This window comes from Vidua chalybeata, chromosome Z (assembly GCF_026979565.1).
Source record: "Vidua chalybeata isolate OUT-0048 chromosome Z, bVidCha1 merged haplotype, whole genome shotgun sequence".
NCBI classification, from domain to species: domain Eukaryota; kingdom Metazoa; phylum Chordata; class Aves; order Passeriformes; family Viduidae; genus Vidua; species Vidua chalybeata.
Window position 1 is genome coordinate 15,628,050 of NC_071570.1, and position 23,526 is coordinate 15,651,575.

The window sequence follows — 23,526 nt, forward strand, 5'->3', positions numbered from 1 at the left end:
TCAGACATCTATTTCCAAGAATAACAATTATCAAATTAGATGGCACAGAGCAGCACATACCTGCAAATACTTAATTAGTGTCTAACTACTGCACTTCAAAACTTCAAAAGTAAAGACAACTGTACCACATAGAATAGAACTGTACCATATTTCATTCTTATATTTTTCTTCTATTTCTCTGCTAAAAAACTTGAACAGGAAAACAAGAGACTGGCATTCTTATGGTAACAGAAGTGATCCAACTTACTAAGAACAGAGCCACTGAACAATGGTATTTAAAGTTACTAAGTGCCCCTTCAAAACAGTCTCCTCCTTCATTGCAAAAAAAAGTATGGAATAGTCTTCATCAATGAATTTATTAAAGTGAGACTATCACAATATTTAAATGTAGTCTTAACATAGTTCTGAGACTGGCATAATCTAGTGGTCTTGGAACTCATTTCAAAAAGTAGTAATAATATATAAAGTAACTTTGAATGTATCTGAGAAGTCCTTTTTTTTCTGCTTATTTGAGGTAAAAGCTAAAAATCATCAGCTGAAGGAAGTCTGATTACTGAGATATTTAAACTAATTTTTTTCAGTAATGCTAGAAATACCTGAGATTTGTGTCTGTGTTTTTTAAATTATATCAAGTGTGTATTTTGTTAAAGAGGCACTTATTTATTATGTAAGTAACATAGAAGTGATACAAAGACACAAGGTACTACTAGTATTATTATGGTCTCTATGCCATATGATATTCTGTACACTTATTTTACTTACTTTTTAATACCCTGAAATGTGCTGCTTGCCATATCTATGATTCCACCAGTGGGCCTAGCTACTGCTCCAACTAAGCCTTTTCCAACACCTTTGAAAAAACCAGCTGCTCCTTCTTCCTGAGCTCCTAAAAGCATTAAAATGAGTAAATCATTATAAACCACAGAGTTTCTCTTAAAATCTTAACAAGTTTTATTACCATTTAATTACAAATCTTATTTGCTATACAACTACATAGGCTCCACACAAAGTTCATGTAAAATATGTTTAAACAGTAAGTCAGCAGGAATATAAAATCTTGACATAGAGTTTTAAAACTCTGATTTACAACAGCTTATCAAATATCAAGAATTTACCATTGTGTGAACAGTTAATGCATCAAGACCAAACTTACCTCTTATTGGTTTCGTAACTATTCCTGTTATGCCACTGACAAAACCCTACCAGGATAAACAAAACAGACATTACAAATTTGCTTCCATATAATATTTTTCATTTTTAACATTTTTCTTTCTACTTCATTGGTGAATAGCCTCAAAGTACATGTGTTGGGAGTATTCTAGAATTCACTACAAGCCAACAGAATTAGAGGCACCTGCTTCACAGTCTTCTACCTTCTTTTCTCCCCTCTTGCATTTTTCTATAAAACTATCACTTAATTGTAGCGATACACCAGCAAAACCAAAATTAAATTTAAGAAACTAACAAAAAACTAACTAAAAAAATTGGAAACCAACAACTAACTCTCTGGTGAATACAACAAGCACCTGGTACTCCTGCCTGCATAAAATTAATTTTTGTTTTCCTCCTTACAGAAACTAGTCCTTTTCCACCACGAGTGATACCCTCTCTCAGACCAGTGGGTTGTTTATTCATGGCTTCTCTCCTTTTTTGCTGGTAATCTTCATCCATAGTTATTGCAGCTACTCCTTTTGCCATAGCACCCGTGATTCTTGAGGCAGCTCCTGCTAATCCACCTAATGGAATATAAACCAAATTAAAATTCTAATTCAATTTACAAATACTCACCTCTATTGTTTACTATTAGGCCAACTACTATTACAGCACTAAAACTTACCAACAGCTCCCCCTACCAGTGCTTTAAGTCCTAGTGCCATTCCTTCTATAAATTCCTCAGGACCCTGGATGGCTCCCTATGAGAAAAAAAGGATACACTCATAATGAGCTTTGAATAGTATGTGTTATGTATTTTCAAATCTTACAGTTTCATTGGAATTTATATGTAACAAACAGGAAAACAGGATGACACTGAGTGATAAAGTGTGAAAGCACCCACAAAAGCTCCTGTGACAGAAAGACAATTTTAGAATACTAATTGATTCCCTGAAGTCTGCTTATTTTAAGGTATGAACTGTAAGAAATGGCCTTTTGGTAGTTAAGTAGACATATCTGTCCTTTCTAATCTCACTTGAAATTTTAAATTGTAAATCAAAATTTAAAACCAAAAAGGTATTAATATATATTTTCAATACAATGTCCATCCATCTACTTGTAAAAGAGCAGCAGAGAATTTTACCTGGTATGGTTCATAGAAAAAAGCTTCTACTCCTTCAGACAAGCCTCTTATGAATCCAAATGGATTACCCAACACATCAAGGCCAAGAATAAGAATATACATCTGCTTAATAGCCTAAAATGAAAATAGGTATTAGTGAAAATATTTCCTAAATTATACTAAAACAAAGGCAAACAGTGTAGTATCTCAGATGAAAACAGGGAAAGAAACATGAGTTGAATATAAAAACCTCAAAATTGTCCAGAGAAGTAGAAGTAGTTGTACTAAAAAGATGAGAAAATGAGTAAGTAAACCATATTATGTCAGCCAAGAAACAACAGTACTTAAAAGCATTTCAGTAGCCCCTTATTAATGATGGATGGAGAGGACTAACGCTTTTATGCAAAAGTATTTTTGCTGGATTCTCTCCACTGGATGACAGGACTTCTAAAAATATACAAAAGCCAAGAAGGAACAATGATTCAAATAGTACTAATGTCCAAGAAAATGCATTAGTATTTTAATGCCAATCATGTTCTATCAGAGCTCCATTGTGTTTGCTTCCCCTATCTATTCCAGCAAGCTGTTTTGTTATCCATGCCACTTGGCAAGGAAATAAAATCCTATTAATGAGTAATTGGTTTGTATGCATTTATTTAACCTTTGTATATAAATGCAAGGATGAAAGTAAATTTTATTTTGTTTAACACAATGAAAGTGCACAGCAGCAGTTTCAAAATAAAATTTATTGGAATACTGACATTTTCTTATTCTCACCTGTTTTGAATAGTGCCTTACAACTGCTGATTGGAGCTGCTGTGTAGTACAGAAATGATACCTGAGCTCAAAGAATGCCAACCTAAAAAAAGAGACGAGAGAAAAAGTAAATCCTTACTATGCATAACAAAATAAAACTCATATGTAATATTGGTATAATCTTTGTGAGTGATTTTTACATTTGTATTTTTAACCTACTTAAAGACAATATCTTGTACATCAGTAAGGGTGGCCCCTATACTCTTCAGTAGGAGATTCAAGGACTGAAATGGTATCAATTCATTTTTTCTTTCTTCTTTGTTACTATCTTCTCCACCCGTACTGAGTGAAAAGCTCAAGTGTAACTGAAGGATATAAACGAGATTGAGAAATAACATGGTTAGTTGTTAGATGTACAATATTTCTATCTTTATAATATTTTAGATTATTTAAAAATTGAGTTAAGACATTTCTAGTCTGACTGAAACCACTCAGACTTTGTAACAGAATATACAAATACATAATGTAGGCCAAAAAAATCCCACTGACATTTAAAGCTGAAGTGAAGAATTTAAACTACCTCTAAGAAAACAAGAACTTGAAACTGCTTACTTCTATTTTCAGAGATGGTCTCCGGATTCTTTCAGCTATAATTTAGATTATTAACTCATTTTTAAAACACTTAGTTTGTCTAAGTTGTACACAAAATCAAACCAGACAGAACATGACAACACAGCATCGTGTCCAAGCAAGAGCATAACATAAAAGTGTAAAAACAAATAATTATTAACACAGGTTTTGCAGGTGCCAAATAATTACTGGAATATGCATACAGGAAAAATCCTACCTGTGCACCTGAAATAACCAAAGCAGTTGTTTCAAAGAAATCAGAAAAGAACAAAATTCAGGAAAATTGCTCACATGGCATTCATGGCACAAATGGTAGAAATCTATCCAGCAGTTTTCAAAATCAGATTAAAGGAAGTTACGCCTGTTTCTGATGCTCTGAAGACAATATCACACAACATTAATTATGTTATAACAGAGCTTACTGTAGCTCATTTCAGTGATACACCGCTTACCTTGCAGACTCATTGTCACTCAATCCATAACCACTAATCTTTTACTAAAAACTCAAGCCCATTTATTCCATCCTATTTCCTCCCTGCATTTTTTCTTGTCAAATAGAATTTCTAACATTTCACAAGACACTGTGAAGAGGTGCAACTCAAATAATTCTTTGATCTACCTCCCATGGATAGATGGGAGACTCTCTTACCAACTGTTATAGAGCCTATAAAGTCCTATCACAGTTGTAATAATGTCAGCTGCACACTAATCTCCTACCCTGGCTGTGTGTGTTTTTTTAGAAATTACGCCATTCTCCAATCCATATTACCCTGTCTTTTTGCAAAGAAGTAATAAATAATAAAACAAAAAAAAATTACTCATAAAGTAAGCCATAGGAATGCAACAGTAAGTTAGTGCTTACAATAAAAATACTTTCTTGGCCTTTTTTTTTTTTAATCAGCTGTTTCAATTGTTATTTCCAGTGCCTACTATCCTGCATAAGACAAAAATATTTCAGAGAGCAAACTCAGTCCATAATGTGAAAAAGGAATACCTTAATTGGAGAGATATGGAAGTATTCATACAAGCTGATTTGTGACGTATCCATTGATGACACACTCATTAGTTCTTCTTGAAGAGATTCAACATCCTTTTCAAAAAGTTGTAGCTGTAAATGCATTTGAAAAAGATATTTCTTCAAAATTTGGAGTATATAAAACTACTCGTCATTTGTCACTGATACAATACATTGACTAATACTACTTATACTCTCTCATGTACAAACTCCTGTCATTGTCCCTGTACCATAACATTTAAAGCCTTCTTTGCATAGCATACAGGATGAGCATAAAGGAAGGGGTCTACCATCTGACTCAGGTAACAGTAAATGAAAACCTCATAGCTTCATATTATTCCCAGATACACAGAAATTAACCAATAATATGGACACAAAAAATAATTTTTCATTTTTTTTTTAAATACAAGTTCAATAGTTACAAATTTAAAACCTATTTATCTTCAAACAACAAAAGGTTTCTACCTCTTGGTCACTTGGCACATCAGTCTGTGTAAAGAATTCACCAACTGCATACAGGAAGCCAAGATCTAATCTGAGATCCATCTCTTGAATCAGGACCTTGAAATATCTACACATTAAACAAAAAATAATTATTAAGGTATTCTACAAAAACATGTAACACTTAAAGCTTAGTACAGGTTATTTAGACCACTTACACTTCTGGTACTGGTTTTGGTGGGTTTTTTTGGTGTGGGTTTTTGTTTTGAAGTTTTGGGGGATTGTTTTTTGTTTGTTTCTATTTTGTTGTTGGTTTTATTTTTTAATTTGTTTTGTGGTTTTTTGAGGGATTCATCATTGCTGGTGAAAAGAAGGCTTCCCACTTAGGTGTAAGATAAACACATTTCCAAATAACCGAAACAATTTGAAACATATAGCAGCATTTAACACTGTATATAGCACCACTACACACAGATTTTTTTTTTCTAAATAAAGATGGCTAAAAATATGCATTAAAAAGTCATCTAAAAATCCTTGCTTTACTCTTCAGTTATGTGGATAATAAAGGACACTGAGCTTTCATCTCTCTTAAAATGCTCTGAGTTTCCAAGACTGAGTTTGTGTCAAAATTACTTTTCATAATGTTTGCCTCTGTAATAATTTTAATTTTAAAGCTTGATTAAACATATCCAATAGCAATAGAGATGGAACATGTCAAAATACTTACTTAATATGAGATATTTGTGAGTGTCCTGCAGTTCTCATGACAATACTGACATCAGTAAATGGTTTTGGTGCTATGAAGTTGTCAAATAAAAAGAGATCAGCACAGATTGCTTTATGATATACATAACTTCCTTAGTTTTCTTATGTAAATGTCATATACATTCAGGGTTTTCTCAATCCTGTACAACAGGATTACATAATGGATATGACTGGCAAACAAGACAGGACAAAGAGCAGGAAGAGAAAGTAATAGGAAGCCAAGGATGAAATGAAACATGAAAATGGTATTTAACTGAAAATGCACCATTTTCATTTAAAAACAAATTAATATTGATATAACATTACATTTATGTAATTACTTTATTCATGGAGTAAGATTTTCCAATGGCTGATACAAAAATGTAAACTAAACAAACAAAAATGAATTCTGCAGATTCATGCACTGTAGCTTAAAACCAATCATATTCAGAATGAACAACTGACATCCTACTAGTTTCTGATCAAAACTGCAAGCAGTATTCTTTGTCTCAATCCAGAATCCCTTTTGATATTACTTAGGTTTTTCAAGTGACTTCAGTGTGAAAGAATTAATGAAAGACTCCAGTTCATCACTTAGTATAGCAACACTGAACTCTATGCTCTATGCTCCAAGTAATGCATAAAGCTACCCAAAAAACATACAAAATATAATCTGATATCTGAAGAGTTTATAAGCCTCACATAACAACTTTGAGCTTAGGCACCTTTCTTTTCTTAGTAAAGATTCCTTCAGATAGGTTACTAGGTAATGCACTGCATGATACTAGGGCAGTAGGAAAATAGTGGAAGACTAAAGACAAGTTAATCCTCACTGCCCCTAAACTCCAAATGTAAGTAGCACAGGAACAGTGCAACAGATTCACTACCATCAAAATTAAGAAAACTTATCTTATGAACAGACAAGTCTTCTCATATATTAGTCAGCATTAAATTTTACTGGTGGTCTGAACTGAAAAGCTCCTTTTAAGTTTATTATGTAGCTTTCACGTAATATGTTCTCCACAATCAATTAAGTAATGTGCCAAAAAGATGCTCTTAAAAGGTATGATAATGACAAATAAAAGACATTTTCTTTTTTTCTGTTAATTGTTAACTGTTGAAACAGTGTTCTGTATATCTTTGTAGAGGTAACTGCTTCTTTACTTCTACCATTATTATTTGTATTAGCTGTAGTCAGAAAGCTCATGCAGACTTCACCTGATAAAAGTGATAAATCTGATAAAATTATTAACTTCAGTACAAGCAAGTTATCTTTTGTTTTAAATGGAAGGATTATGTTAAACTAGAACAAACCTGAATCCAAGGTGATGGACTTTGGAGGTTTAATAGGATAAAACACAAAGGGAAATATGGCTCCAGGAATCTGGTTTTGTATCTAGTAGGGGTAAGGACAGGACAAGGTGCAGCACATTAGCTTTTCAATAGTGAAATATTTTAAAACCAGGACAAACTCTAGAGATATGATCTTTACCTGCAGCCTTCCACCAATCCAAAAGCAGAAAAAAGCCACTACTGTACTTAAAATATATCTATTTTCAAAATCTAATATTCAAATTCTAATAATTTAGAAAAGCTTCTTTAAATTAGTAGTAATAAATGGTCCAAAAAAGTTTTGCAAAGGATTTGTTCTTAAAATATTGAGCATAACACGACAAGAAATTTCATCTTTTTGCTTGTTATACAGAAATGCTCCAAGAAAAAGCAAGTAAGATGAATGCCAAATATTCTTTTCTGAAGAGTCATATTTGTCTTCCTTTTTTTCCAAGAAGCACTTAAGTAGTATTTTCAAAGATTGAGAAGCACTAATGCAAAAGCCAATGATTACAATTAAATTGAAAACATAAGAAATCCGAACAATTCTAGAAATGAACCCAAGTTTCCATAAAAGTTGTTCTTTCAGAATAAATAACAACTACTTTTTGACATGACTCACTTGTATCCTGTAAATTTGAATTCTGAAAGATTTCTGATGTGCAGAGGAACTGTATTCCACTTTTAAAGCTGGCAGATAATTTCTTCTGATAGGAATCTCATTTGGCTGTTGAATTGTCATGTTCATTCCATTTGGAGTTAAACATACCTAGTGTATTATTAGTAAAAAAAAATTAGTACACCGAGTGTTTTAAAATCCTGCTTCATATAATATACTTAAAAATGTACACTGTTCACTAATATTGTAAAGCTCAGCAGTAAAAGTTCTGTACCTTTTAAGTTAGATGTCATAATTTTCCTCTATTTAAAGCAAACAAATTTTGCCATAAATTAAAAATAGAAATAAAACTACAAAATAATAAATTATTTGGGCGTTACTATCATTTACCACATAGCTATCTAGAAGAAAAGCTGAACAGTGTAATGGACCATGACTGACATAAACATTGGATCATTTATCTATCTAGTGTTTATTTTCCCACAGCACATTTCTAATGAATGCCTAGAATTCATCCATACATAAGGACCAAGCATTTGTAGCATAATGTGCTTTTACATTGCAGAATAATTTCTGAAATTTCTTTTTCAATTTTATGTGGTTGAATGACAGCTAAATCATTCCACAACAAGCCACTTTAAAAATACAGAATTTCAGGCTAAAACAAACAAACAAATCAACCCCAAACTAATATATTTTCTGGTATGACATATGAACCAAATGCAAACCTTCCTCACTGTAGTTTTATGCATATTTTGTACTACAATGTTACTCTTCAATGTTACAACTCCAAAAATGATACACCACAATTTCAAAGACAGGCACTAACAACAAAAAGCCTGTAGCAATATATCAAGTTTGTGGAATTTTTCCTGCATTTTTTTAATACAGGGATAAAGAAGTGTTTGCAAATGGAGTAGGTAAATCAATCATCTCAAATTCTACCATAAGTTTTATCAAAGACAGCAAAATTGATGTTTTTCTTGTGCATACATATAAGCAATAGAATTAGAGAACTATCAGTATTACCAAAACATTAGATTCCAGCTCAATAATCTTATTTTCTGAAGGACTTAGCTCACTGTAATCTCTGAATTCTTGTTCTAATTTATCAATTTGCTTAACACTCATTGGTCTCCATCTTGACTTCTTCTTGGGTTTTGTCTCCCACACCACATCAGAGCTTCAAAAACAAAACAAAGAACCAAAAGAGAAGGATTAGCTTTTTCAAAACAAGTTTTCAAGAACACACCTACTTTAGTGTGACTTCTAATATGTTGTAACTAGGGAAGGAGAAACCACAACATAAAGCACCACTATAGCAAACAGAAGCAACTCAAATCATGCACTGCCTTCTTGGAACTAAGCAGAAGCCAGTTTCTCCATTATGATGGAAAAAAAGAAGTTAACAAGTCTGTTTAACTTCCCACTTTGATGAAGATGGTTATGTAGTGATACTAAGGAAGCTCTATCAAAGAAGCAGTACTGCCATCCATTGTCCTACAATCTCAATGTAGTTTTCTGCTTATAGTCCTGCATTTATTTTGGCATTTTAAATTGACTACAAATTGAAAAGTTCAAGTCAAGATAAAATGCCTCCTGCACTGCGTCTTATTTTTGATAAGCGTGTTTATTTAGTCTTTCCATCCAAAATCAAGAGGTGGTTTTGGTTTACATGTTTCCTCTAATGATTTCATGGTGGGAATTTTGGGTTTGTTTCTTCTTTGGTTTTTTTGAAATGTTATCCTTTCTTCTGTCTCTCAGTTTTATTACTGCAAATAATTAAACAACCTTAAAGGGCATTAGACATTTTTTCCACTGCTTCTGTGAAAAGTTCTGTGCCTGATTTCACCATATAGTCAAACTTAAAGCATAAAAATAGGGCACAAACCAACACTATCAGGCATGTAGAAGGTACTTCTTTCTACAAATTACTCTCTAGTCTACAAATATGTAGCTTTCCAGAGACAGCCACCTAAGCTCTTTTAGCTATATCTGTGTCTGTGTTGAGACACATCAATGACAGAAAAAAAAAAAGGTGAGCTGAAGTTCAAAACAACTACAAAAAAGAGTACTATCTTGATTGCTAACAGTTTCCCCCTTTTTTTTTCTTTCCACCTTTTTTGGTCTTGTTTTTGCATTTTGGGGGTTTTTTTCTTGCTCCTAAAAAAATGAAGCCAATTTCAACAGTACTGCCATCCATTTTCAAGAAATCTGACATCTCATCAGGGTTTGACAAGAAAACTAACTATAAGCACTGCTAGACTAATGACTATGGATGACTGCTTTCAAAGAAAAACCAATTTAGTGAAATCTCAACACTATTGTTAATCTCGGCAATCAGCTGCCACTTTTAATGGAGTGTTTCCACTGCCTAAATATCAGAGCATAGCTTTTCAGGTGAGGGCAAGGACTGGAATTTTCTTAGTAAATGATGGATATGATTATGTGAAGCCTATATGTATGAGAAGCTCACACTTGTTTGTTTTTCAGTAATGTGCAAAGAATTAATCAAGAAAAAATAACTCTCACTCTGTCAACCTCATAACTGAATAAAAAGAAGTGCATGGATTATGGCAATTATATTCAAGTGTCCCTTGATGATTCAAAAAAGCCCCTGTTCAAATATATGATAGCACACATTTCCAAAGCATTACATAATTTCCTTTCTGCTTCCCTCTGAAATGTATGATTATAGTAGGAAACACAAGCAGTAGAGCCCTGGATCACCATAATTAATCAACCAAAACTGAAGGGACCTACAAGCTTTTGCATCAAAATTTCCAACACAGAATTCAGCTATTTCTGCAGTGAAGATAACAAAACCCACTGACACAAACTATTTGCAGACCTTGCTCCCTAAAACTCTATTATAACTTCTCAAACTACGTGGACAGGAAATATTTTCTGTCCAGTGTATTGGGAAGTCTGCCACACAGAATTACAAATACATGTTCCAAAACTACATACATCTAAATACAGTTAGCATATGCATTAGTACAAAACACAGTGAAAGCATTTCTCTTGGCAGCAGGAAAATACAGTGATTAGACTTGAACATTATTAACCCAGACCTCTATTCGCTCTTTCAGCACAAGCCAAAATGAAATTCATAGAGTGAAAATACCTGAAGTTAAACATTTTAGACTGTTGCACACAAAGTAAGTTACCTTGTAATTCCAATGTAGGAAACCTCTTGTTTTGTATAATTATTAACCAATGAAATTCCAACATCTTGCAAAGACAGAATAATTTCTTGTTCTGCTAGTTCTGCTTTTACACTTTCATATGTCAATTTAAATACATTCTCATCTTCAGTGATCAGGACAATACGCTGCAAACCTTCATAAAACGACATTAAATAGACCACTTTTCTAGAATCCACACTGAGTACTTCCATTTTGTCCTACAAACGAGAGGAAAAGTTTTTACAACTCTATTAATCATTCTACTTCACAAAAAAAAAAAAAAAAAAAAAAAAAAAAAGCCAGAGTCTTAGCAACACAATAATGGAAGATATTTATAGTACAGGAAAAAAAGTAATTACAAAGTTTTATGACAGCCTCTCACCACACACACACTGACACTTTTCAACTGAAGACTGCTTACTTGAACAAGTGCTGACAAAGTGTTGTTAGTGTTCTGTGTTTGGAACTCATATATGAGACTGCTGATCATGCTCCTTGAATACGAAGTTTCATGCATACACTGATGAATGGACATATAAAATTAGACACTATTAAAAGAAGATTTTGATTTAAAAATATACCTCTTTTGCGGCAATTTCCTCGGTTCTATTTCCACATCTCCATTTTAGTTTCCTAGATCCTGTTGGGTCTGCCCAAGTATACAATACTGCCTTATTTGGCTGAAGGCAGTCTTCCAATTCACTCAGGGAGCTAGAACAAAGTAATTTTAAATTCAAATGTTAATGGATATTTTGTGTCAATGACCTTTGCATTCTAGCATTTCAACAAGAACACTAACAATATTTTCAAGTAATAAGAACAGAACAAAAATAACATTATGCATAAAAAAACATGCACAAAAACATTCTCAGAACAGCAATAAGAATGAGGATGTGTACTTTAATATACATACATATACTTTAAAAATAAAGTATATACAGTAGATTTTATATACTCATTTTCTTCCCCCTTTGTGATCAACATTTTCAGACAAATGTGCTTTAAACTCCATTCCCCCTCAGATATAGTCAAAAACTTGCAGAATTGTCTTCTACAACTCTCTGAAAGAGGGTACCCCAGGAGAGGAAGTGGAGAGATGCTGATCTCTGCTTGCTGGGATCCAGTGATTTGAACCATTCCCTTGCATCTATGCTGTGCCAGGGGAGGTTTAGATTGAATGTTAGGAAGATTTTCTTTAAAAACACTGGAACAGGCTTTCTTGAGAGGCAGAAGATGGCCCAAGCCCTTGACTTGGACAATACCCTTAATAACATGCTTTAACTTTTGATCAGACCTGAAGTGGTGAGGCAGTTGGACTAAATGACAGGCCCTTCCACTCAAAGTATTGTACTTTGCTCTAATTAAATTGACAGTAGGGATGCCCACAATTCATCTAAAAAAGATAAAAATTACTAATCTTTACAGAGAAAAACCAAACCAAACAATTATTTTTCAGACAAACAGGAAGCAAAACAGGATTTGACTAACAACTCTTCCACTTTCGAAGTAAAAATCTTTAAACAACACTGCTCTGACTGTCTGAAGGGAGAAAAGAGTAGGCTGTTTGGTTTTTAAAGAGAAATAATTCAAGAATGCTGCAGGTATACATTTGTCAGCATTGCATAGTATCTGCATACAGTGACAAAGCATTACAAAAACATTACAGGTAGAGAACAGTGTAACTGTGTGCAGGTGCAGAAGTAAATACTCACTCATTGCAGAAAATTAATATTTGTTAAAATTATCTTAGTTTTGTCCTGGCTTGGCAAAATTAATGTAACTACCTCTCATCCTCTATTTCACATAACTTGAACCCATTCCTTCAGCTAAATTTTCTTTGTTACTTGTTTAGCACAGTCAGCACCTGCACAGTTCCAGAAATGCACATCCTTTGTCCCCCACCAGGAATGTAGATGTCACAAGGCCACAAAATTAATATAAAAAGACACCACAAAGCAGCTCACTTATAAAACTACCTAGCACTATATAACACTGCTAAAAATTAATTGTCTTCAATTTACCAAGCAAGAGATTTTTGGGTACTCTGACAAAATTTGACAGCCATTTCCTCAAAACAGGCTTCTTTAGAGAATGCATGCTTACAATATACAAAACTAAAGTTCATATGTCTCCATGAAAACATCCACAATAAACCTCTTCACACATACCTTTGTCCATACTCAATAATTTCCTCTTTGGTATGGTTTATCAACAGAAATGGAGCTGCACCATCATGGTAATTAGAAAAGGTAATCACTGTAGAATGTTCAGTCAGATTGACATCCACTGCAATTCCTCCAAGCTATCAGTTGTAAAAATTATAAAGTCAGTAACAGCAAAATGAGTTTCCAGCAAAGCAAATGTAATTTAAATATTTTGAAGACCTTTTCCTCTCATCATAAGATAAAACTATCATGTAGTAAAACTAGCTGTTTTACCATACCTTCAAAATACTTCCTTGATCTCAATACTAGGTAGCAGGTATTACAATTCATAATTAAAACTATGCAGGAGTTCTGTACCATAAAAAGTTAAGACTGGTAGTAGAGTAACCTTCCTTATTACAAGCATACACATTCATGCCCTCAAGAACATTATACTACAAAAAACACTCACCTACTTAAAAACTACTGATAGATGAGACTATCTGCAACATACAAGAAAATTTAATGAAGTCAAAGTTACTCAGTGTTCCTTTAGAACTAATATTAATACTTCTCACAAAGAATACTTGCAAAACACTCTGTATTTTATCTCCTGTAGAACTACTCCCCAGAAAAACACTTAAAACAGAATACACATTTACATCTGTTTGTACACACACAAAAGAGAGAGCATGAGAATATATTTGCATAAACATAGTCTTTGCTTCAGCTAAGGTTCTGCAATAGCTGATAGCATGGGAAAACAAAGTTTTGAGAATGAAAATGAAAAAGTGATTTATGTTGTTTTACCTAACATGTAAAAATGGAAGGCAATATGTTACCTTATTGTCCAAATGCAGTAAAAGACAGTTTTCTTGATGATCAAAATTTATCTTCTTTGGAGGGAGATCAGAATTTTCAACTCTAACAAGCAGTTTGTTGGCATCATTTTCAGGCCAAAAGGGAATGCACTATAAAAGAAAAATCAGAAATTTCAAAGTAAGACTACAAATCAGGCTTTAAATGCCATTCACATTAGCCCAAAATCTATCGAATAAAGTCTATCCAAAAGTGTACCAATTGGGATCAGAAACCCTACTAAAAAACCCTGAAACTTATCACTTACCTGAATACAGTAAATTGAAAGGAAGTCAAGAAACAATTCTGATGACAGTGAATAAAGTGAGGTGTTAAGGATCTAAATGGGATATTAGCATAAATGCCACCCCAGAATAACTTGACTACACAGGACATCAGCTACTAGCAGTCCTTTTCAAAGTGTTTCATAAAAAGTTTTAATTGTAACTAGTGAAAAGTCTCTGAGTCCTGCCACAAGAACAAGCTAAGACTAATAGTAACTCTCAGCTATCAACAGCCAAGTCTTTTTAGACAGACCATCTTTCCTGTATTTCAAACTGTTGACATGCAGCATTCAAAATTTTAGAACCATTTTTCTCTAACACAGTTTAAGAAATGAGATGTCCATATCTATTTGCATCAGAATCCTAGAATCAATTCTTCAGTGGTGAAAGACTAGTTCACCAACTTACCATGCCACTAAGTTCCCTTTCCCATTGTTTCTCACACCACAGGAAGCAGGAAGACAAAGGAAAAAAATATAGTTAAACAGTAAGATTGAAGGTATAATTTCCATCAACATGTATCCCACAGAAAAAGGAAATTTAAATTGTGTTGTAAATTATAATAAAATGTAGCATGTAAGTCTCAATGTGGAATTCACTGAGCCCAAAGGAAATTCAAGGAGAATCAGTCAATAGCAAATGGAAGTTTAAAATCCAAACCAAATAAGTAAAAAAGATTGGCTAAACAAGACATTACAGAACCAACTACAGGGAACTGAAAATTTTTAGTAGTAGACTTTAGCCAGAGATTGTGTGACATAATGATGTCATTTTCAAGCCTTTTACCACACACTCGCTAAGTGCTTCACCAAATGTTATATTTATACAACAATTTTGCTTCCACAGTGGGATCTTTAATTTATATTTAGAAATGGTCTTATAAACAGTCTTCAGCAATGTCTTCTTTCTCTAAGCATATTCGTTGATCAACTGCCTTGCACTACACGTAATTCAAAGGACTGTCCTTAGCAAACCACTGCACACTGATCACTGTCCAATAAACTCTATTGCAATCTTTGAAGAACAATGGATTTTTCTAGAAATAGTGATTAAGGTTTCTGATATATTTACTATTTTCCACAGGGAAAGATGGGACAGGGAAGATGTCTCAGAGAAGATTGGTTCTACATAAGAATTGCTTTCTTTCCTAAAGAGACAAGTTATCTGTCAGTAAGAAAGAAGAGTGAATTTAAAAAAAAAAATCAGCAGGAAGGTCTCCACTTAACTTAAAATGAAAAAAATAGAATAGTGGGACAAAGGAGCAAGCCAAAATATGCATTAACATTTCAGCAAGCTGCTTAATTTTTTTAAGATCAACCCAATGTAAGAGTTATGTGAGAAATACTCAAAAAATTACAGGCATTAGTTAAAAAAAATCTAGACTAGCAGAATAGCAGAACTGCCCATCTCAGCAACAGGATCACATGTAAACTTGCTCCTGGAAATTGTTCTGGATTAAAAACAGAGACAAACCTAAGAGAGACCAATAGAGGCTTGATACTACCAACATATAGAAGAGATGAAAGATTGGATATTGGATTAGGCAACTGAATTACAAAAGAACAACCCTGGCAGACCGAGTTGTCACAATATGGATTTTTAGAGACTGACTCTCAAAGGGAAAAATATCGACACAATGTGAAAACAGGCTTTAGAAGAGATACAGATGCATCTGTTGACCTGTACTCTATTTAGTAAACTGCCATATCTAACCTTTCAAAAGTTTTTAGGAGTGATCCTAAGATCTACAAGTCTTCCTTGGATACATTATTACTGAAATAAGGCTAAGATTAATTATGAAACACCTAAGAAACACTGACATTTGTGGGACAAACTAGAAAATCCTGTAGGCATACAAATAAAACAGCCAATATGGGAAATCTAGGGATGATATTGCAGAATGTATTTCAACTATCAAATCTACCTTTGAGTAGTTTTTACAGAAATTGCAGAACTTTTTGTAAATATTTTAGCTTATTCTAATAGCCAAGATATCAAATATAAACCACAAAACAAGAAGTAATACCATCTGAACATATTTCCTAAGAGTAAGAAATTAGATATGAAGTTGCCCACACACATACACTACTATAATGATGTAGTCATTTCAGACCTTTATCAATAAACTAGAGGAGCAATCATACACGTAAAGAACTCAAAAACTATGTAAGGCCAAACAAAAAAGCTTGGTTTAGAGGAGCATAAGAATATTAGGAATAGAACAAAGAGGCAGGCATATGTCAAAAGTCCACTGTTGAGTAAAAGCAAAGAAACTTATTTTGAAAATGATAAGCATAATGGGAAACTGAAGTGACTTCAACATCTAAAGATCTAAACCTTTATGCACACTTAACAAAAATCACAATGCAACAACATATCAATTTCAGTAACTGAAATAAACTGCTATTTAAATGGCATATCTTTAATGACTGTATCATTAAAGATAATATACACAGCTAAGGAGTATGTACTGCAGGTACCAAAAAAGTAATAGAAAGACCTGGTTAGGAATCAGATTGAACACATTCTTTTAACTTTTGCAATTTGGTTTGCAAGCATTTTTAGTAACCACTTGGAGTATTTACAATGCTGATATTGAGGTGTTAGAGCGTGTCCAAAGAAAGGCAACGGAGCTGCTGAAGGTCTGGAGTACCAGTCCTAGGAGGAGTAGGTGAGGGAGCTGGGGTTGTTCAGTCTGGAGAAAAGGAGGCTCAGAGGCCACCTTATCACTCTCTACAACTTGCCTGAAAGGAAGATGTGGCAAAGTGGGAGCTGGTCTCCAAGCATCAGGACCAAAGGAAACAGCCTCAGATGGCACCAGAGGACATTTAAAGTGGCTGTGAGGAAAAATTTCTTCACTAAAGGGGAAGTCTGGCATTAGAATAGACTGCCCAGGCAAGTGGTGGAATAATGATTACTGGAAGTGTTCAAAAAAATTGTGGATGCAGCATTTGGGGATTTATTTTTGTGGTGATTTACTTACAGTAGTGCCAGCTTTGTGGGTAGACTTGATACTTTATCTTAAGAAATCTTTTCCAAGTCTAACAATCCTAGGATTCTAAAGGATTCTAGGATTCTAAAGGAAATCAACTGGGCCTGCAACCACACTATTTTTTAGGCTAAACTTTTTTGGATCATGCTTGTCGGAAGGGGAAGGATTTCACTCTCCCCAGAAGGCACTACAGATCACTTACAGCTTTAAGAAACCTCCAACACTACCCCAAATAAGCACTGCTTTTCCTACATGTCCTGCAGGAAGGCATGATGGCTCCAAGATCCAACTCACATAAAAAACGTAATTGTGTGATACTGCAGTGCAAACCACCAAGATGCACGCCCAGTCTGCAACAGTCTCTGGAGCACAGCCAAAAGCCCTAAACCCATTTTCACACCACTTGGCCTGAGGGCCAGGGATCCCTCCCCTTTCTAGGAAGCATGCATTGAGCACTTAGTAGCAGAAGTGCAACTAGGTCCAGAAGAACTATTCTGAATTGAATCACATGAGGGAATTTCTCCCCCTACCAAAGTGGCTTCATACATACCAGGTCAACCAAAATATTCTACTACAAACCACTGCTAAACTGAACAGAAGCTTTAGTGCCACTGCAGAGACCTAATACAGTAATAATATAATATAGTAGAGGTCTTTTTCTCATACTATTTATGATACAAAGTGACAGAATAAAAAATTCCAATTACAATGTAAACCAGCTTTACAGTATGTCCTAATGCAACATTGAGAAATGGTAAAGGACACAGATCGTTTATTGAAAAAGCATGGTATAGTCAGGCATTGTCATGGAACACTATATATGGCTCAGGTTTTCCGTCAGAGAGTGTTCAAACCAGTTTTTTTCCCTTAGTGACACAACTTGGAATAGGTTCCATTATAAGTTTACCTGTTGCAAAACAATGGGAATCCACTTTTCCTTGCCCTCTTCAGCTACTTCCAGAGTATATTTACTTCTATTTGAAATCATAAAAAATGGAGTGAAGGTTACAATTCTAGTAATATTGAAACTGCTATTGTTTATGGTGACACCAACCTGTGAACAGAAAGACATTATTTTAAGGACACTTTTTAAACTCCATTTGTATCTCCTGAAAATAATTAATTTGAAAGATAAATTTAACTCACTTGATATTCCTTTTTATGACTCTTGCATTTCACAGAACCATGACTTCCAACAGTGTCCAGTGAAAACTGATCAGACAGTTCACTGTCAGTTACCCGAAGCTGCACCTGTGAAGAAGCACCCTGAATTAATTTTCACTTTACAAGTCACTGACAACATTTAAAATTATATATATAAAGTATGCATAATGATAAATGGAAATACTTGTGTTTCTAGTGTTTCTATTAAAAGAAATCAAGATATAACAACTGCCAGTATCATCTAATAAATGTATTTTCTACTATGCTTAGTTATAACCCATGTGGAATAAGCATTGTAAGTATAAGACATTCCAGAGGAAGCAATCAGATAAGGATTCTTTAAAAAACATCATAATTAAAATTTCAAAGGAAAATCAATCCACTCTTGTAATCTCTTTCATATCATTCATCCCTCAGTAACGTTCATCATTAAAAAACTCAGGAAACTCAAATGGTGAACTTAACTTTAGCATTCTATATACTGAGAACCAATCTACCAACCACCATTACAAGTATTAATTTTTCAAGTAGCACTCATTATTCCAGTACCGCAGCTTTACATCTCCTACACAATTTCTATGTCTTATTTGGTATAAGAACCTTTATTGATGCAGTTTAAATGTAAAAGGAATTTGTTTTATTTAGAAAACAACTTCTCAGTGAACTTCTTTCAAAGTGAGGATCTCTTCCTTAACAACACCTCTGATAATGTAAATTTCCTATCTCAAGCATATTTGACTACACGCTTATTTAGAACACCGTTTTTAGATAGAGATATTATAGGTTTCATGCCCTTTACAGAGCGCAGGATAGAGTAAATACATTTTAAAGTGCAAAAATGCTTTCATACAACAACATAAGGGAGTACAGAGTTGTCAGGTTTACAAAACACAGTACCTTGTTATTTTGAAGGAAGTTTTTAGGCTGGAAAGAAAAAAGGAGGGGCTTTTTGTAATCTGGAGGATGCTTGCGGTGAATACCATCCGCTTTGTATTGTAACATTCGACCGGTTTTATTCACCATCCAGTAGGGACTGTGAATTTCTATTATCATCTGCCCAGTTGTGTAGGTCACGTGAACAGCAATATCCAGCTCAGTCTTATCCAGCTCTGTGACACAGTGAAATGTTGTGAAGCTGATATCAGGCAGATTGCTTTTTATATGGTACTCGCTTCTCCAGTCTTGATCAAGATAGTTAAGCAACTGCAAATCTAGTTTTGTTTGGTCCAAGACTGCATTATGAATCTGGGCAGAACATCCTTCTTGTAGAGTGTCATATTTGTTCCCATTTCCCTTAAAAAGACAAGCAGACACCAAACAGGATACATCTACATGAATCACACACAAAATTCATATCAACTTTTATCTTTTAGCTCTAAGAATTAAAATACAAGCTATTTAGGTACAATTTTAAAATACCCTTTGTGCTATTTAAATATGCTACTTTCCTAAACATCTACCTTAAAACAATATTTTGCAAAGAGAACCTTAATGCATGGTCATCAATATTCAACATCAAAAAGTCCATCTGTCACTAAATTCAAACACAAGTATTCTTACATGACATTCCTCAACACAGTATTCTCTTCAGTAAATTTAAATTTGTAAAAGATATACAGAGACTGTTACTTCCAAACATTTGGTATAAGCCACAGTCTCCAGTCCTAGTAATTGTTAATTGTGATGAAGTTTTACTATTAGATTCTACTATTTGAGTTCAAATATTAATATTAAGACCATCTGAAAAAAAAATCTGTCTCCCAGTTGTATTTCTATTATCCTAAGTGACATCAATAAGGAGTTGGACACAATTATACCAGAAGTGCTAAGGAATCAATGTCTACACTGTATGTTTTAGGTATTTTACTCAAGACTGTCTCTCTGGCACTGGAAAGAATGCTTATTAACAGTCAAAGTACACCTAATTGTTTAATTTCATCTGGAAAGAATTTGAATTCTGCTAGTAGGCTAGCTTGCAATTCAAGCCAAAACCTGGCAAAAAGGCAGGCCTGTGAGAATTTGTTAAAAGCATGCTACTGTTGAAAGTCAGTGACTGCATATAAAATGCTAACATAGGGTGATCTACCTTGAGGCAGTCTTTACAGAAAAAGCTGCACTATTTAATTATGCTGAAGTTACACTTGAGCAACTGAGCGACTCTTGTAGGGCCCAACTTGTACAGTGTTAAGTTTTTTTTGCATATATATCTAAAGTATGGGTTAATAACACATTTCACATTGTGTGATATTTCAATTCTGGACATACAGACTTCATGTAAGACTTGCCCTTATAAGATCTGTGAAATTGCTTCACAAATACTCCATCAGAACCCCTTTGTTCTAATCTCCATTTCAACCAGCTTTCATATTATAAGTGGAAAACATCACTAAAATTCAAGCATTATACAATTACCTCTACAGAATAAGTTATTTGGTAAGGAAGAAGATTGCGGAGAAGAACAGAAGGCCATAAATGAACAACATATGGAAAATCCCATTCATCTTCTGCACCTAATGAAGTTGTGAGTGCATCTTTTACAGGAACAATATTGATGATAAGTGAGTGGTTAGTTGACCTCACAGATTGGCATTTCCTTTGTAATAAACTGTCAACATTTTTCATAATTTCATCAAAAGTAATTCCTTCACACATATCATATTCTCCACCCACTCCATTTTCATTGGCTAGTGGTTGCAAACTCAGTATGGATCTGTAAATGAAAACATTTTTAGACACTTAACATGCAACTGAATGTTTCAATTAGAAAAAAGTACTATGCAACAGGGACATTCTAATATTATTTGTATTTAGGAAGACTTTTAGCAGTAGTTCATTGCCTGCCTTCATCTTGATTAAAGGAGGAATCAAATGATGTACTAGATCCCAAAATTTCATACTGTTTTAACAGCTGGGGTTTTTTGTTCCATACCTCCACATGCTTCCATTACAAAGGAAGGTTTACTGGGGATATTTATGAAGAGACTATTAGATTTCCTTACAAGTAATGCTCTGCTCCTTTTCCAAGCTAAAGGTCTGGATCAACAACTTACTCCTAAAACAGATGTGCAGAAAGTGCCCTTCTCTTCAGTCACACAAAGCACCAAGTTAGTTCATGGAATATTTACACCAATGGCTTTTATAAGGTAATAGCTTTAATTTAATACAGTTGCTCCTGAATGAAGATGATTTTGTTTTAACACATTTCCTGACTGCCTAGTGGAACTCATCTATGCAGTGAATCAGAACACCAGTAAATGTTATACAGATGGTCAGAAATACCAATGAATTAATGAATCTACAGTACAGTGCTACTCAAGTAATGAAGGAGATACAAAGCTTTCACTGTAAAAAAATGAGGAGAGTGCTTGGGAGAAAACAGAAGGGAAAAGTCTCTGCAACCATAAAAAATCCATCAAAGCAAACCTACCAACCTACAATTTGGTTACAGTTCAGCTAAAATTTACATTCAAACTCATTGCAGTTTTCTTATTAGCTTTGACTGTGATGATAGTATAGCTATGCTATATGCCAAGTTTCTCTAAGGTTGATGAGTCTTTTTTAACATCTTTGATAGAGATTAAGTATATAGCTTTTAATCTTTTACTTCAGAATCAAAAAATCAAAAGAAGCCTTTTCAGAAAGAAACAAAAAAGCTTCACTGATTCACCAAACATCACCCACTAGGAAGTGTACCATGTGAATTACAATCACCGTGTCCCAAAAGTACCTGAGCTCAGATTTAAATTTTAGCAAATTTAACTTGCTCATAAAAATGGATTTCAAAATACTTCCAATTCAACAATGAAATAACATTTTATTTAACTAAGACTACATGCCCTGAGAAGATCCTACGTAGCAATGACAGTATTAGGTAGCAAGGGGAAACAATTTTTTTAGCATAATTGTATGGATACAATAAAAAAAAATGTATAAACACATTCTACAATAAAAGAAAAAGACAATAAAATACCTGTAAGAGGAAAAGGGGATGTTGAATTCATTTGCTGGTGAAGCAGTCCCTAAACATCTTCCTTCTTCAAAAACATTTAACGGGATTGAAAAGTGATTCCTGATCTATGTAAAATAAAAATCCAGCAACACACATTAAGAAAAACTGTAAAGACAAAGTATTTTGAGCTTAGTAAAGCAAGAATGAGAAGTCTTATTTTTTATCTTACCCATATACCATTCAAGGTCAGTATTTCAGAAGAACTGAATCTTAGCAAAAAACAGCAAATCTTTTTAAATTATCTGGTTGTGCAGTTTAATGCTGTCTTTTATTTATGAAATAAATATTTTAATTGCAAAACACTTTTCAATGAGAAACACAAGACTTTGAAGAACCAAAGACAAGTAAATCTCAACTATATGATAACTTTCCAAACAGTGGTTTCCTAAATATATAATAGATACAAGGTTCAAAAATCCATATAGTGGAAATGTAAGGAAAGTCAGAAGTTTCAGGTTAAATCATTAATGTCCATTCCAGGGCATGTAGTTATCTTTCTTGCAAACGTTCTTTTTTATTTATTTCATTATTAATTTAATGGCATTAATTAGCTCCTAGAAAGAAAGAATTTAGAAAATAATAAAATAGTAAATTTTGTTATTAATCAAGTCATAAACCACTTTGAGTGAAAAAGAGCAACTGAAATGTAACAAGAACACTATCTCCATAGAACTGTAATATCTAATTCATCGCTGTAGCTATAAACCATATAATGTCTATTAAAAAAAATGGCAATCAAAAGCCATATATACTCAAAGGTCTCACTTTTCAACTGACACTATTAAATTTGAAAATAACATATCAATGGTACAGGATGAAGAAAATGAAATAACCTGACTGAAGGATAACTTGCGGAACAAAGGTAAGATTAAAAGAAGTTTCATCACTTCATACAAAGCAAACAGTTCAAGACCAAAATTACAACCAGTATTAGTTAACATTACTAATGAATTATCCTGATTGACGTCTACCTGCATTCAACCCATCTGTCACTTTGAAAATGCTTTTTTTTCTTGAAAAATATAACACAAAGCAAAGTTATATGGACCATTCAGGTAAGTTTTAAAGTATGTTT

The 23,526-nt window shown here is 33.7% G+C and overlaps 1 protein-coding gene across 2 annotated transcripts in view; it reads right to left on the minus strand.

Annotated features, from left to right (window-relative positions):
* The window catches only part of VPS13A (vacuolar protein sorting 13 homolog A), a 104,779-nt gene that overhangs the window by 18,801 nt on the left and 62,452 nt on the right, over positions 1–23,526 (minus strand). Inside the window, exons 46-67 of one of the 2 annotated variants that reach the window (XM_053932471.1) lie at positions 22,413–22,516; positions 20,855–21,152; positions 19,340–19,735; positions 18,425–18,529; positions 18,186–18,332; positions 13,987–14,115; positions 13,169–13,302; positions 11,582–11,711; positions 10,983–11,218; positions 8,842–8,995; positions 7,816–7,962; positions 7,176–7,257; positions 5,845–5,914; positions 5,142–5,247; positions 4,656–4,769; positions 3,251–3,396; positions 3,053–3,134; positions 2,297–2,410; positions 1,838–1,913; positions 1,573–1,736; positions 1,154–1,199; positions 763–886 (exon numbers count right to left, since the gene is read on the minus strand). In XM_053932471.1, coding sequence (XP_053788446.1) covers positions 763–886; positions 1,154–1,199; positions 1,573–1,736; positions 1,838–1,913; positions 2,297–2,410; positions 3,053–3,134; positions 3,251–3,396; positions 4,656–4,769; positions 5,142–5,247; positions 5,845–5,914; positions 7,176–7,257; positions 7,816–7,962; positions 8,842–8,995; positions 10,983–11,218; positions 11,582–11,711; positions 13,169–13,302; positions 13,987–14,115; positions 18,186–18,332; positions 18,425–18,529; positions 19,340–19,735; positions 20,855–21,152; positions 22,413–22,516 — 3,104 coding nt within the window. Of the gene's footprint in view, positions 1–762; positions 887–1,153; positions 1,200–1,572; positions 1,737–1,837; positions 1,914–2,296; positions 2,411–3,052; positions 3,135–3,250; positions 3,397–4,655; positions 4,770–5,141; positions 5,248–5,844; positions 5,915–7,175; positions 7,258–7,815; positions 7,963–8,841; positions 8,996–10,982; positions 11,219–11,581; positions 11,712–13,168; positions 13,303–13,986; positions 14,116–18,185; positions 18,333–18,424; positions 18,530–19,339; positions 19,736–20,854; positions 21,153–22,412; positions 22,517–23,526 lie in introns of those variants that run through there. The other variant, XM_053932472.1, reaches the window with a different exon arrangement.